The sequence below is a fragment of the Pleurodeles waltl genome, chromosome 10 (genome assembly GCF_031143425.1).
Source record: "Pleurodeles waltl isolate 20211129_DDA chromosome 10, aPleWal1.hap1.20221129, whole genome shotgun sequence".
Taxonomy (NCBI): domain Eukaryota; kingdom Metazoa; phylum Chordata; class Amphibia; order Caudata; family Salamandridae; genus Pleurodeles; species Pleurodeles waltl.
Window position 1 is genome coordinate 755,711,765 of NC_090449.1, and position 15,530 is coordinate 755,727,294.

General features: G+C 43.4%; 1 protein-coding gene across 1 annotated transcript in view; it reads right to left on the bottom strand.

Moving 5' to 3' along the window:
• The window catches only part of YME1L1 (YME1 like 1 ATPase), a 665,597-nt gene that overhangs the window by 466,674 nt on the left and 183,393 nt on the right, over window positions 1-15,530 (bottom strand). Inside the window, exon 9 of the mRNA XM_069211321.1 lies at window positions 3,560-3,650. Within this exon, the coding sequence (XP_069067422.1) occupies window positions 3,560-3,650 (91 nt within the window). The remainder of the gene's footprint in view (window positions 1-3,559; window positions 3,651-15,530) is intronic.

Sequence of the window (15,530 nt, forward strand, 5' to 3'; positions counted from 1 at the left end):
CGAGCTCGTCCGAGTCATGGATGGAGAAGCTTTCTTCTTCCTCCTCGAAACGCCCTTGTCCTGTCGGCGCCGACGCCATCTGCAGTCTTCTTGCTCTTCGGTCTCTTAATGTCTTCCTCGACCGAAACGCTCGACAGGCTTCACAGGTATCCTCCTTGTGCTCTGGAGACAGACACAAGTTACAGACCAGATGCTGATCTGTATAAAGATACTTGTTATGGCATTTTGGGCAGAAGCGGAATGGGGTCCGTTCCATCAGCCTTGAAGAGACACGTGGCCGGGCTGACCAGGCCCCGACGGGGGGATCGAAAAAACCCCTAAGGGCCACCGAAGCTCTTCAAAAATCGGTGTCGATCTGTTATAACTAACCCGATACCGAACGCAAACAATACTGATGATTTTTCCAAAATTCTAACTAACTTTCCGACCCGAAACACGGAGCGAAAAGGAACACGTCCGAACCCGATGGCGGAAAAAAAACAATCTAAGATGGAGTCGACGCCCATACGCAATGGAGTCGAAATGGGAGGAGTCCCTCGATCTCGTGACTCGAAAAGACTTCTTCGAAGAAAAACAACTTGTAACACTCTGAGCCCAACACCAGATGGCGGGATGTGCACAGCATGTGTATCTGAACATATATATATATATATATATATATATATATATATATATATAAAGACAAAGAATCACAACAAAAGACGCTCACTCAGGCCTTGACGGCTGAAAAGCGTCCGTATGGATTAAAACATTTCTTTCACCTACTTTCCAGAGTGAACATCTTTTGTTGCAGTTCTTTGTCAATTATGGCCGGCACGCCCTACGCCCCCATTCCCCTGCCCCACGGGTGCCTAGTCCTGCTTAAGGAGCTGTGTGTTTGGATACTTACCTATAATATTTTTTTATCACATATATGCCTTTACCAAGTATGTCTTCACCATGAAAATGCAAGTATTTTACTGGGAACTGCAAACCGTGTGTGTGTGTGTATATGAGTGTGTCTTTTTATTGAATAGGACTTGGTAATATTGGTAGAAAAGACAAAGATCATTCATCCTGTATATTTTATGTACAATCAGGTTTTAGGAAATACGAGAGAACACACCAAAGTATGTGACAATGTGAGCTCATATGTAAACATTGTTACGAGACAAGAACTGCTTAGATGGTGAATAAGCAGAAAGTTAGGGTATACAGATGTGTCTGAAGTGCACGACATGATATAGACAAATAATGAATATATTAATTTAAAAAGAGAAAAGGGAGAGTAGACTTAGAAAGCACATGAAAAAGAACAAAAAGAGAAGAGTGGGAGAGGGTTGGAAGTGATACGGGTGGCCTTCAAGGGTTGAGCGGAGGCAAAAGTAGGTGCATATAGAGGGACCTTCTGAATAAGAAGACGATGTGTAGGTCAGGTTTGTAAAAATCTGTTGTATTGGTCATGGGGGTTTGTTTTCCTGTAGGTATACTATGATTGGGTCCCCCAATATCCTGGAGGAGGCAAGGATGTGAGCTTAGTGGAAGCAAAGGTTGTCATTGTTTCTGGGGAACCAAAGTCATGACCACAAGGTACGGAAAGATATGTTTGGGGAACTTTTTCACTCTGATATGATCAGCTCTATGCCAAAACCCAGCATGAGATCAATGAGTAAAAGGCAAGAACGAATCAGAGGAGAAATGCTTGGTGTCAAGAAGATGCTTAATAGAACAACTAATGGCTCAAAGGAGAATTCTGAAAACCTTAAGTATTTATTCTTCTATTTGGCACTATTAGGGAAAGACATGTTTACATTTGAACATGTGTGGTGTCTTACCAAAGTCTAATTGGCAATTCCAAAAAAGGCTGGAGTTCAAGAGTCCTAGCTTGTGTAGTATCACTGGTATCCAAAAGGCATTTTGCAGAGACCACAGTCTTGTTTGTGCGATAGCGGAGGTAATTTGAACTACAGTTTGGCATAGTATATGAAGTCTTGTTTGCGTGCTCCACGTGCCCAATTAGGGGCGAACGTCTATTATTCTACCTCCTTGGAAACCATAGAGGAGCATTTTTGCACGTGTGGAAAAAAAATGCTTTGCACTCACTTGCATGGAGATTTTTGAGTTAGCAAATCTACTCACAGTGACTGGAAAGAGGTGGAATGGGCCACCCCTACAGATTTACATGTTTAACAGCATTCACCATGTCCTCTCCAGCCCATTCCATCCAGGAAAAGGATGAACATTTGCTCCTTACAAGGGAAAATAGTAAAATGTTTTCCAGGGTGGGACGAGACTACCCATTCCACAAAACATACAAAATAAAAATGAAAACTTGACCACAATTGTTCTTGGGCATTGGGCAACAGGAATTCCACACCCCTGAGTAGATCCATATATTATTTGTACACCCTCCGATGCAGGTAATCGTGGCTTCTACTTGATGACAGAGACCACCCTAAGATCATCTTCTTGAGCCACTGCCTCTACCCCTGCACCCTCCATTACTTTCCATGTTTAAGCAATTCAATGCCAAAGCACCACGTTTAGGAAAAGTCTTCAAAACTCATGCACCTCACCCAACAATTCAGAGAGATGTCAACAGAAATCAACACACTTGTCACACATGAACTTACAAAGATTACCAAGAACTAGAGGCAAATCTGAATGTATTGTGACAGCATAAGGAGTATGAAGTGATACATGAATGCTGTATCACTATACAATGTATTTGTGGCAAAGAGCAACATTTACATATTTAACATACACTACTCTATTGAGAGAGAGAAAGAGAGAGAGAGAGAGAGAGAGAGAGAGAGAGAGAGAGAGAGAGAGAGAGAGAGAGAGAGAGAGAGAGAGAGAGAGAGAAAGAGAGATATATATATATATATATATATAGATATATGGACGATGTGACACGGATAGTTACAAAAATGATGCCCTTGTGCTTCAAATCCAATTACTGTAGGTGAATATTTTTAATGGTACAAGCATGCCTAACCATTGCAGACTTAAGGTGCGCTGTAAGTGTAACAGGGCTTACATAAGAAAAGTAAGTAATGGAAGAAAAGTACCACTCTCAGATAGACTGAAACTTAGCACGAGTTGTCACACTGTTAGGATAGGAAGACTAACTAAATTATCCCACTGGCTTACATGTTCACATTAATGTAGAACATTTCTAGAAAGGATTTGCTAGTACTGTAGCTTTTTGATTTTATTGTCCTGTCATAAAGATACATTAAAAACAAATACAATTAATGACAACTGACAAAAAGGTAAAAGCAACATTGAAAATGAAAAATATGAATATTATGGAATACTCATGGAAATTTATGGAAAAAAATCTGGAAGCAGAGAGATTAGGCTTACTGGGTTATCAGTCCTGAAAATATGTAAGGAATATCCCATTTGAAATCTAAAATGAAAACTATCAAGTGGCGTAGATATAGCATAAGTAGGCAAATTATGCAACTGAACATAACAAAATGCTGTACATACTATCTAGCATGTCCAACATGGAAAGAACATGGACACAGTTCTTACTAATTATGACTTATAGAGTCCAAATATATTTGCATACCTTTTGGGAGTTTACCGCCTAAAACAGTAAACTTCTGAGGATTTTTCAGGAACTCCACAACTTCTTGCAACTCTTGCTTTGCTTCTTCCGCCTGCATAGCAAAAAAATAAAAATAAAAAATAATAATAATAATAATAATAAATAAATAAAGGCCAGGATTTATTTAAAGAAAATTATTTTTGGATGCTATGTCTATAGTAATAAAATTAAGAATGAATGAGGGAATGTGATAATGGATAGTTCCCGTATAGCCACTTGATTGCAGAGTAGTAACCACAAATTATTGTAGTGAAAACTGAACTGATACCTCATATCCAACTTTGACAGACCCATATAGCACTGCAGGGCTAGGAACTGAAAGAAAGCCCACACAGTAAATATTAAATCTGTGGCAGTTGGCACAATCACACCTCAAGCTCCACTTCTTTACACACTGAATGGCTACCCTTGGGTATAATGGAGAGAAAGTGACAAACATTTGGTAAAGCAACAGCAACAAATCAAGGCAATCCTTCAAGCACTAATGATAATGCCATTTTGGAGGAATTCGAATCATGCAGGCCCCCTGGCTGCTACTGATTCAGGTGATCTCTCAGATTAGCAGTATGAGAGGAAAAGCACTGAGAAACATCCTTAACCAGCTTTTAAACCGGTGTTGTAAACCAGGACCATTAAGATTTGTTAGGAGAGCAAATGGAAATAAAGTTTAATTAATTCCCATATAAAATCCATTCACTACATCCTTGGAACACTCTGCTCAGACATCTGCCTTTACATACTGGACACCTAATCCATGGGCAGCTGAGATTTAGAATTGCATGAAAAACGGGCAGTACCAGATGGTCTGGCTTTTTTCATGTGGCACTTAATAAATCTATCCTCGTCTGTTCAAGTTACATTTTTGTTTTGCTGTCTTGGAGAATCAACAGGATAGAATTGAAAAACTTCAGCATAAGATGGACTGAGTTCTAGGGGACTGCTTCTGAGGAACAACATGGTACCCATGCCTTTTATCTGTAATGGTAGCTATTCATGCAACTGTACCCCACACCAACAAAGAAGACCTTGAGGGCTACCTTGTTCTAATCCAAAGAGCACCGACTCCATTGATCTTCCAGGTATTCATTTGGAAATGGTACTAGAAAAGGGGGAGAAACACTAAATTACCTCACAGAGAGGTCGAAGTCCTCCTTAATAAGATCTATCTAGAAATTTAGAGTTCACCTCACGTGGATGCTGAAGTAAAGGCTAAAAGAGCTTGGTTTATTGAGTCAATCTTCTATTCAGAGGTAGGTAAATAGTTTTCTTCTTCTGACCTGACCCAGCTGCTGTAGGAAGCTGGCATGGTGTGTTGTGAGCACCTATGGTGTTATCACTTTCTACCAGGTCTAGGTATCCAGAGAAAACACAATGCGTGGCAACTCTCTCATCAAAGAAAATTATTTACAAATGTTAAACAATACATGATCCAAATTACAATAGGTTTTGATACAGCATATTAGACATTTATCCAACTGTAGTGTTGCCAAATGGCTTCATAATTTAATTATGAAAAAACTGAAGTTGAACAACAATTGAAAAATACAACATAATGAAAATCTTTTCGTGGTGTAGAATTTATATTTAGATACAATTGTTGCAAATTGATGACAAATTCTCTGCATGAATTTATATTTTGATACAATTATTGAAAATTGGTGACAAATTCTCTGCCAACACGTGTTTCGTCTAGGGAAATCTCCTTTTAAAATCCCGAACGACTTCTTCAGGGCTTTTAATTAGACCATTCTCTGAAATTTCATGTTAGCCGACTGTTATTGAAACAACGGTCATGGTTAATGCGATCTTCGTCCAAAATCAGTAAGGAGAAATGTAAACCCGTCTGTTAGATTCAGGTCTTAAGTAAAGATCATGCCGTATTGGCGTGAATGGCGTTGTCAGTACATGGAGCAGCCACGACGCGAGTACGCGTTTACATCATCAATTTGCAACAATTGTATCTAAATATAAATTCTACACCACAAAAAGATTTTCATTTTGTTGTATTTTTAAATTGTTGTTCAACTTTAGTTTTTTCATAATTAAATTATGAAGCCATTTGGCAACACTACAGTTGGATAAATGTCTAATATGCATCAAATCCTATTGTAATTTGGATCATGTATTGTTTAACATTTGTAAATAATTTTCTTTGATGAGAGAGTTGCCACGCATTGTGTTTTCTCTGTGTGCTTGGTTCTTGACCTTAAGGGATTGGGTGTTTCCCTTGTGTTGGCACCTTTCATCTTTGAACACTAACTGACTCGATAGAGGATCCCGAGCGCCCACTTAACCCTAACATAACACCCCTTTCTTGTAACAGGTCTAGGTATCCCCTATTAGTGAAGTGTAGGCAGTGTCTAGGAAGCCATGGCTCTCTAGAGGTAGCTGTGCATGGGCCGCCAATACTTATCTAGGAGACATGCAAAGCTTAGCTTATGCAATACAGCTATAGTCTCCCAGAACTTACACACACATGAAAGAACCACACAGTGTTACAAAAATAAAGGTACTTTGTTACTGTAACACAAATACTAAAATACTGTATAGGCAATACCCCAACTGGAGGTCAGTAAACACACTATTATGTACACATTAGGAATCAAGAAATAGCATAGAAAGCAACAGACATTGATTAAAGCAATAGCAAATAGTGAGGGGTCTAGGGGAGGGCCAAATCATATACTAAAAAAGTGGAATGTGAAAGGCAGTCCCCCCGCAGGCCCCCCTCTCCTCCAAGGAAGTGGAATCAGTAGAGGGGAGCTGGAGGAACTAGGAATCGCAAGAGGTAAGTAGGAGGGTGACCCCCAGCAACCAGGAGAGAAGAGGTAAGTACCTGGTTTTCCCCAAAACCAACAGAAGGACTTTGGAAAAGGACTGTGCACAACCCAGACAAGACTGCAAGAAGCCAAAGGTGGATCCTGACAGAAGAGGACCTACAAAGGAAGAGGACCAAGTCCAGTTCGAGTTACAATGTCCAGTTCGAGTTAGAATGTCCAGTTGTGGCAGGAGCCACTACCCACCCTTCTGTGGATGCAGGGCCAGGTCAACGGTGGATGAAGAAAGTCAGCAGTGCAGCACAGGAGCAGAAGATGTGTTTCAGAAGTGATGACTTAAGTCGGCAGTCGTGGTGCAGTCAGTCAGTGGTGCTGGAAAGCCACCAACAAGCCTTGGCAAATGGTCTGAGAGAAGGTTTTCCAAGGCTGAAGAGGGCCAGCGAGGCCCAGGGGACTCGACCCAAGGAGGGGAGTCCAGGGTGACCTTCAGCAGCTGAGAAAGGAGAGTCACAAGAAGAGGAGGCAGCCCCTACAAGCGAGCCATGGGCAGCAGGCACAGGAGTCACAGTGAGGCCCTCCAGCACACCTGGAGAGGAGTCTCACGTTGCTGGAGCAGCAGGCACAAGACTGTGCTTTGCAGGAAGGATTGCTGGTGGCCGGGGCTACACAGATCCCTAGGAGGAGGACAAACTAGCCTTGGCAGCTGCAAGCGTGGCGGTGAACAAGGGTACTGTCCTGCAAGGAGAGGCAAGGGCTTACTGTCTCCCAAGTTGGACAGCTGGTTGACAGGGCCAAGGGGACCACTCCAGACCACCCCCTGTGATGCAGGATCCAAGCAGTTCCGGAGGAGAGAGGATTCACGCAACAGTTGTTTCAGTTGGTGCCTGCGTATGCAGGGGAGTGACTCCTTCACTTCAAGGGAGATTCCTTCTTACTTCTTGCGCAGGCTGTAGACTCATCACTCTCAGAGAATGCACAGCCAGGGAAATGTTGCAGTTGCTGGAAGGAGCTGGAGAAAATGTTGTAGAGTGGAGTCATCGCTGGAGTAGCTCCCATAGGAAATCCTTTGTTCTTCTTTCCTTTGCCTGAGCTGGTCAAGCAGCAGGACGGCAGAAACCTGTCTGAGGGGTGGCAGCAGCGCGGGCTGCCCAGAAACCCCCAAAAGACTAGTAGGAGCAATGCTGGGGGTCATCTAAGGAGCTCCCAGAGTGCATGGAATCATACAACCAATACTGGCAATAGTATTGGTGGTATGATTCTGGCATGTTTGATACCAAACATGCTCAGGTTCGGAGTTATCATTATGTAGCTGGACACAGGTGGTGACCTGTGCCCAGTACACAGGTAAAATGGCTTCCTTGCACTTACGAAGGCCAGCGTAATGGAGCTGAAGTTCATAGAGGCACCTCTGCTCATGCAGGGGTGCCCTGACACACAGGTACCAGCACCCTGCCCTCTGGGCTAGGAGGGCCCACCATAGAGGTGACTTACAGTGAAAGGGTGCATGAACTTTTTTTACGCAGGCTGCAATGGCAGGCCTGCAGACACATTTTGCATGGGCTCCATGAGTGGCACAAAACATGCTGCAACCCATGGAGAACCCCTTGTGCCCCAGTGCCCTGGGTACCTAAGAACCATATACTAGGGACGTATATGGAGGTACCAGTATGCCAATTGTAGGGTGTGCTAAGTCCTAAGCAACCACATTTAGAGGGAGAGAGCACAGTCACTGGGGTCCTGGTTAACAGGATCCCAGTGAACAGTCAAAACACGCTACCAGCTGGCAAAAAGTGGGACTACCCATGCCAAAAAGACTGTACTTTCCTACAGCTGCTACACTACCTGTGTCAATAACATGTGGGGGCGATTTCAGGATTTGGGCAGAGCTTTGCATGGTTAATGGTCCTTTTCTATTAGCAACGTCAAGAACTTCCAATGTTAACATGCTGAAGTTCTGAGAAAGTATGCTTTGATAAGGTCTAGCACACATCACCTGTTCACTTGAAATCGAGGGGAAATGGGCATAGTGTTCACAGTTGAAGGAAACTGTAATGTAACCACTATAAGTGTGTCTGGCCAACTTACAGAGAGAGTGGAGGCATGTTTTCACATGACAACTGATGGGTTGCTTAGAGATTCCATGCAAGAGATAACTAGCACTTTGGGAAGTTTCCACAACTACCACTTGCAACTTGACAATTCCTTTCTTGGAATGTGGCAGGTTTCGGGACTAATGATGAACTTTCATGGTGGCATTTCATTACTGTTTAATGTGTACAACCGGGAAGATGAAAGAAACAAAGAAACCAAAGCCATAAGTATACTAGATGATTTTCTTTCGGAGCCTAAGCGTAAAGGGATGGTGTTGACAGTGGATGATTTTAATTCCACCTTTGAGCCACTTTTGCCTCTGAATTTCAATCTGACACCAGACCTGGATGCCAGATGGAAAATCCCTCCCATAGATCTTTCTATAGCGAAATGGACCCGTAGAGCTGCACAGCTGCTAGAACTCTCTCAAAAAATAAACTAAGGGCTATAAACGGTAGGTCTAGGTCAGATGGTGAGGGCAGTGACACCTACAACCGACCTGGCCACTGTAGATGGATTGAGTAGTTCTTAATTAATCTGACTGAATGGCCATTTGTGCACGATAAGATAGTAGTCGAACAGATAGATAGCTAATGCCCTTATTCTCTCAATGTTGGGTTCGCTAGCTCAAGCCCCATGTACCAAAGGCAACGCACAAGTAGGGGGTGTTGTGCTTTCCAATAAAGGAAACGTTTCTAGGTGAGAATGGGTTGAAAAACAACCAGGTGCATTGGAGAAGGTAGTAAACATGGCCAAAGAACAGCTAGTGATATTGGATGGACTTCTCCCAATGGAGAGAGGCCGTACCTTGAAAAGACCTGTGAAACACTATTCACAAATATAAGAGAAACATTGAAGCAGGGGAATAAGTGTACTCCCAAACCCCAGAAGGAAGCCCCGTGGTTTAATAAATCCTGTAGAGTGGCCAGGACAGAGCTTCTGTTAGCTGCTAAATCTAAAAATAAATCCAAACTTGTGTATGTAGGACGACTTATAAAAGATAAGTGGCCAAGGCCAAGAGGGACTCAGAAGATGCACTATCGGAAGAGTTAACCTTTGCCATACCGTTGAAGGATTACAGGTGGTTTTGGAATACTTTGGCATTGAGAGGAAATGACGGGAGGAAGCCAGTGGAATGCTTTGTACAATTCCAGATTGGGTATTGTTCCTTAGTAATTTGTACTCTTACAGTACAGATCCGGCTTCTGTGGGCAGTGATCGAGCACTGGCAGCAACAATTTTAAATCATAGCTCCTTGAAATTTGAGGTCAGGGAAACGTCTGAGGCCATTAGGTCAACTTTTTGCGATAAAGCGCCAAGCCCGGACAGGAGCTCTTTAAAGCCCACTGGACATCTGGGGTACCTACATGAATTATTTCTTAAATTCATATTCAGAGGATATGAAGACCCCTCCCCCCAACACCCCATCCTGGCTCACGGCAGAGATTATATCGATTTATAAGAAAGGTCAACACAGCACACCTCAAGCAACTACCAGATTAGTCTAATAGAGACCTTGCAGAAGATTTTCTGCAGGCAAGTGCTAACACATTTTTTGGACTGAAACAAGGAGAAAGGGGAAAATGTTACTTATCTAGTAAGCAACGGTTTGTGGCATGTAAAACTGTAGTCTCATATGATCTGCATACTTCTGCCATAAAGTGATGGGTGTGGAAGGTTGCAAGTTGTTTTTCTTCGAAAAGCCTTTCAAGTCACGAGGTGTAGTGACTCCTCCTCTTGCTGGTAATGCACATGTTAGGTTGCTTTCCTGCAGGCGGGTGAGAATGGAGTGTAGTGTAAGAGTAAGAAATGAGACAACCATGCAAATGAATGTATGAATTTTTAGAAAGGAAAAACTACAACAGCCACAGGTGTCTGGGGAGATGGGTGGGTGCATGTGAATCTACAGCACTACATGCAACAAACCGATGCTTACTAGGTAACATTTTCCATTAGATGGCATGTGTGGCTGTAAATACATATGCTCTGCACAGACTTTAAAGCAGTTACTCTCCAAAGCGGTGTCTAAACTGTGGGTGTTGCAGTGGTCTGGAATAGTGCACATAGCACTGCTTGACCTAGACATCCACACAATAATGTTTAGTGAAGGTGTGTGGGGTAGACCATGTAGTTGCCTTACACATGTCAGCTATGGGAATGTTACCTAAAAAGGCCATAGTTGCTCCTTTTTTGTGAGTGGAGTGTGCTCTAGGAGGAACAGGTAATGGCCTGAACATAGCAGGTCTGAATACATTTAACAATCCACATAGCTATGCCGGATTTAGATATAGGATTGCCCTTGTGTAGTAGTGAGAAGGCAGAAAAAGTTGTTTGGTTTCCTAAATGTTCTACTTCTATCAATGTAGAACATAAGCACTCTCTTTACATCCATGTGTGGAGAGCTATTTCAGCAACAGAATCTGGGTGCGGAAAGCAGAATGGCAATTCAATAGTTTGATTTAGATTAAATTGAGATGCCACTTTTGGTTAAAAATTTGGATTGGAGCAAAGAATTACTTTGTCCTTGTGTATTTGGAAAAAGACTTCTTGCAAGGTTAAGGATGGACCTCACTTACACGCCTAAGCGAAGGATAGCAACTAAGAATGCCACCTTCCATGACAGAAACTGAAAGAAACGTGAATGTAGAGGTTCAAATGGGGGACCTATGAGTCTAGTGAGCACAACGTAAAGATTGCAAGAAGGCACTGGATGAAGACATAGCAGAATCACTCTCTTAAGTCGTCCATAAAACCTTTAATGACAGGAATTTTGAAAAGAGAGGAATGCAGTCTATTCTAGATGTAAGCAGCTATAGCTGCTATATGTAACCTTATGGAAGTGTGCGTTAAGTTTGCTTTCCGCAAATGAAGAAGGTATACAAGAACACACTGCAATGATGCTTTGAACGGGTCCCATTGTTTGGATAGACCGAAGCAGACAAAGGGGGTTATTACAACTTTGGAGGAAGTGTTAATCCGTGTTAATTGATGGTAAAGTGACGGATATACCACCAGCCGTATTACGAGTCCATAATATCCTATGGAACTCGTAAATACGGCTGGTGGTATATCCGTCACTTTACAGTCACTTTTGGGACGGATTAACTCCTCCTCCAAAGTTGTAATAACCCCCAAAACGTTTCCATTTTGCTGCTTAAATTGTTCTAATAGTGGGTGTACGGGCCTCTTTAGGAATATCCATGCATTAATTAGGTAGTTTAATGTATCCAAACTCTGACTTCAGGAGCCATATCACACAATTAAATTGCTTGGGATTTGGGTGCCTGATTTAATCATGGTTCTGAGTGAGAAGGTCCGGGTTGAAGAAAAGCTTTTCATGAAGAACCATTGACAGTTCTAGAAGAGTTGTGAACCACAGTGGGGGCCACCCGCATCAACATGAGGGATGTTTCCTGAGCCTCCTGACCAGAAACAGAAGAAAAGGGAGAGGTGGAAAAGCGTAGCCAAAAATCACTGACCGGTTCATCCACAGAGCATTGCCTTTAAACTAAGGATGCAGGAACCTGGAGGTGAAGTGTGGACATTTTGCATTTTCTTTTGTTGTGAATATGTCTGGGAACCCCCACTTTTGGAAGTAGGGAAGCAGGACTCAAGGGTGGAGCTCCCACTCTTGGATCTGTTGCCGCATCCTGCTAAGGTCAGCAAAGTTGCTATGTGTCCCTGGGAGATGTTGTGCTAGCAGGTGAATGTTATGACGAATGGCCCAATGGCAGATTTTATGCCATAGGCGAGACAGTTGTAGATTGTGTGTGTGTCCCCTGTTTCTGCACATAGTACATGGTTATCATGCTGTCTTTCGTATTAAGACTACTTTGTTGATGAGGGGAACCATTAACGCTTTGAACACTAGGTGAACAACTAGAAGCTCTAGGTAATTGATGTGCATAGTGCTATGTGTGGGAGACCAGAGACCTTGGACTATGAGATCCTGAAGGTGACAGCCACACCCTGTCTGACAGGCATCCATTGTTAGAATGATCTGTGTAATAGGGTCTAGAAAAGGCCACCCCTTTAAATGGTTGGATTTAATCCACCACTGTAGAAAGCAATGGGTGCAGCTGTCTACCAACACTAGATCCTCTAGACCACCCTGTGCCTGAGGCCATTGGCATGCTAGACATTTGTGCAACAGGCGCATGCGGAGACGAGAATGTGGCACTATGGCAATGCAGGAAGCCATCATGTCTAAACACCTCATGATACATGTTACTGTGATTTGGTGACTGGGGTGGAAATGCAAAAGATGTGTTTGAAAGTTTTGGATCCTTGTTGCGTTGGGATGAGCTAATCCCAGTTGCGTGTTCAGAACAGCCCGAGAAAGGGTTGGATCTGAATAGGACGCAAGTGAGATTTTTGGAAACTGATAGTGGAGCCTAGTTGATGAAGCAAGTCTATGGTGACTTGAATGTAATGTAGACATCGCTGGCTATGATGAGCTATTTGTAATGAGCCTGAGCTCTAGAATGGGCCTGAACAGCCCTTTCTTTCTGAGGATGAGAAAATAGAAAGAGTATGCCCCTGTTGACTGACAGGTTCTATATCTTCTTTGCTTCGTAGAGCCTGCACTTCCTGTTTGAGCAGAATGATATGTTCTGGTAAAAGTTTGGGAGCACGAGGGGGAATGTTTGGGGGTGTAGAAACGAGCTCCAGATAGTAACCATGCTGGATAATATCCAGCACTCGCCGATCTGTCAACAGGTGTTAAGCACTCAGAGGGTGGGGGTGGAAGGGGATCAGGGGGGTTCACTGTTTGGACGCAGGGAGGATTAATGGCGTTTGCTTTTTTTGGTAAGAGGACAAAAAGTGTCTCTGGTTGTTGTTTTGGAGGCTGTTTTATGTAATTGCCTACAAAAAAGCCCTGTGATAAATGTTTTTGAGTGCCTGATCGACCTGCGGGCAGAAAAGGTGCGCTTTGTCAAAAGGTACATTGAGGATCGTTTGCTGTAACTCAGGTTTCAAACCAGAAATGCGTAGCCATACATGGCAGCACAAGAGGACATTGGTGTTAGTACTGCATGCAGCTGTGTCAGCAGAGTCCAAGGCGCAGCGAATACAATTATTAGAGATAAGCTGGCCTTTGCTGACAATTTCTTGACCCCTCTTTCTGTGCTCCTCTGTGAGATATTGGAGGAGCTCCTCCACCTTGTCCCAGTGGGTAGGTTCACATCTAGCAAGCAGGACTTGAGTGTTAACTATGCGCCAATGGTTGGCGGCTTGAGCAGCAATCAGCTTTCCAGAAGGAATTTGACCTCTAATACAGATGGGGTCTGAGGGAAAGGCTTTGTATTTTTATCACGTATGGTGATGATATATGTCCTGGCAGGATCTTAAAAAAATATCCTTTGCGTGTTTCATCTTTCCCTTAGACATGGGAAGGTGTTGTATGGACCTGTGTGATGTAGTGAAGGTTTCAAAGAAGAAATCATCCTCAACAGCTCTTTGCCTAGGGGCACCTGGTAAGTGGCAGCCGTCCTAATGAACTCCTGAGAGGAAGTAGTATCAGGTGGGGAAGGTCTGGCTGGATAGACCTCTGTGTCAGTACTGGTTTAAGTGCCAACATTATATTGTAACCACGGGTCTGTGTCTTGTGGAAAAGTCACTGTATCGTTCCCTGCTCCCTGAACATCATAGAAAGAGTGGGGAGAGCCCTAAGGTGTGATATCAATGGGGTCACCCTGGGAATGAGGTGGTGAAAGGGTGGGTGGTGGTGTAAGTGGTGGTGGTGAAGGCTGCACAGGAGGGTGTATGTCACCAGAGTCTCTATCCATCCTCTTGTGTTTAGCAGAAGGTATAGGAATGTCAGTGGCCTCTTCAAAAGTAAGCTGCCTCTACGAAGGCGTGTAAACGACATCTTCAACCAGAACATGTCTAGTCTGAGGTTGGCTATGAAGCTGCCTTTATTCAGTATCCAGTTGCTGCTTCATTCTGTGGTGGATAGGCTCAGCTGAAGTACTCGGCTCTGAAGGCCTGGTAACTTTCCATTTCTTCAGCGCCAAAGGAGTCTTGTGTTTTGATCCCGAACTGTTGGTGCAAAGGCATGCAGCGGTCTTTCCTGTGCCGGGGTGGTCACTGCAAAGTGGGAGGCCAAAGCTTTCTGAGCAAAGCTGGTGGTGTTCAGCTCGGTACAAAGATGATATGCTTAGGCTTGCTTTTCAGAGCCGAGATGGATGGCAGGGCTTCCGAATTAGTCTTTCGGTGCTGGCCATAGCCTTTGCTTCACTGAAGAGGTGTTTTTGGGCTGAGCAGGGGAGCTTGTACTCTCAGATGGTTGAGCTGGTGGAAGGTCTTGCATTTAAAGAACTGTGTCCACTTCAGAGTTGGACTCATCGACTGATGAGACCTCCTCCTTAGCTTACAAGGCCTCGTGTAGCTCCTGCTCTAGTTTTGACATGACATCTTGTAGCCCACAGATTTCTGGAGTCTCTTCGATCTCCGGTTGCTGCATTTCATGAAGACAGGCCTTCCGATATCTCAGAGTCTTTTTAGATTGAAAAGATTTGCATGTCTCGCAGTCCTCCTCTGTGGTCTGGAGACAAACAGAGGTTGCAGGGATGATGCTGGTCGGTCCACGGGAACTTCGCAATGCATTTAGGGCAGAAACGGAAGGAGTCCTTTGCCTTACAAGTTCATTCTCCTCAAGGATATATGGCTAGATCACCGCAAAACCATGAGGTCAGCAATTGAAGAAACCAGCCCCCACATTGAACACTTTTTTGAGACTGGCAAACCTTCATTTAGTACCGCTTGTGAATCCAGACTTAATCCCTGGGAATGTCCTTGGCAATCCTTTGCTACACTGCCACAGGGTCTAGCCATACCTGCCAAGAGTGCGCAGAAACTTGGAGCTTTTACAACAGAAGTAGAAGCAAAGTACAACAGATTTTTTAGTCCAGTTTATTAATCTTCTTACTTGCCTTATAAAAAGAAAAATGAGAATAACGACTTAAGGATAGTTTCCAAAACAGTTAATAAGATTACTAACTCTTCATTTATTCTTTTTGTCGAGCTCAGTTTTGAAACATTTAGACAAAAACTAACAATCT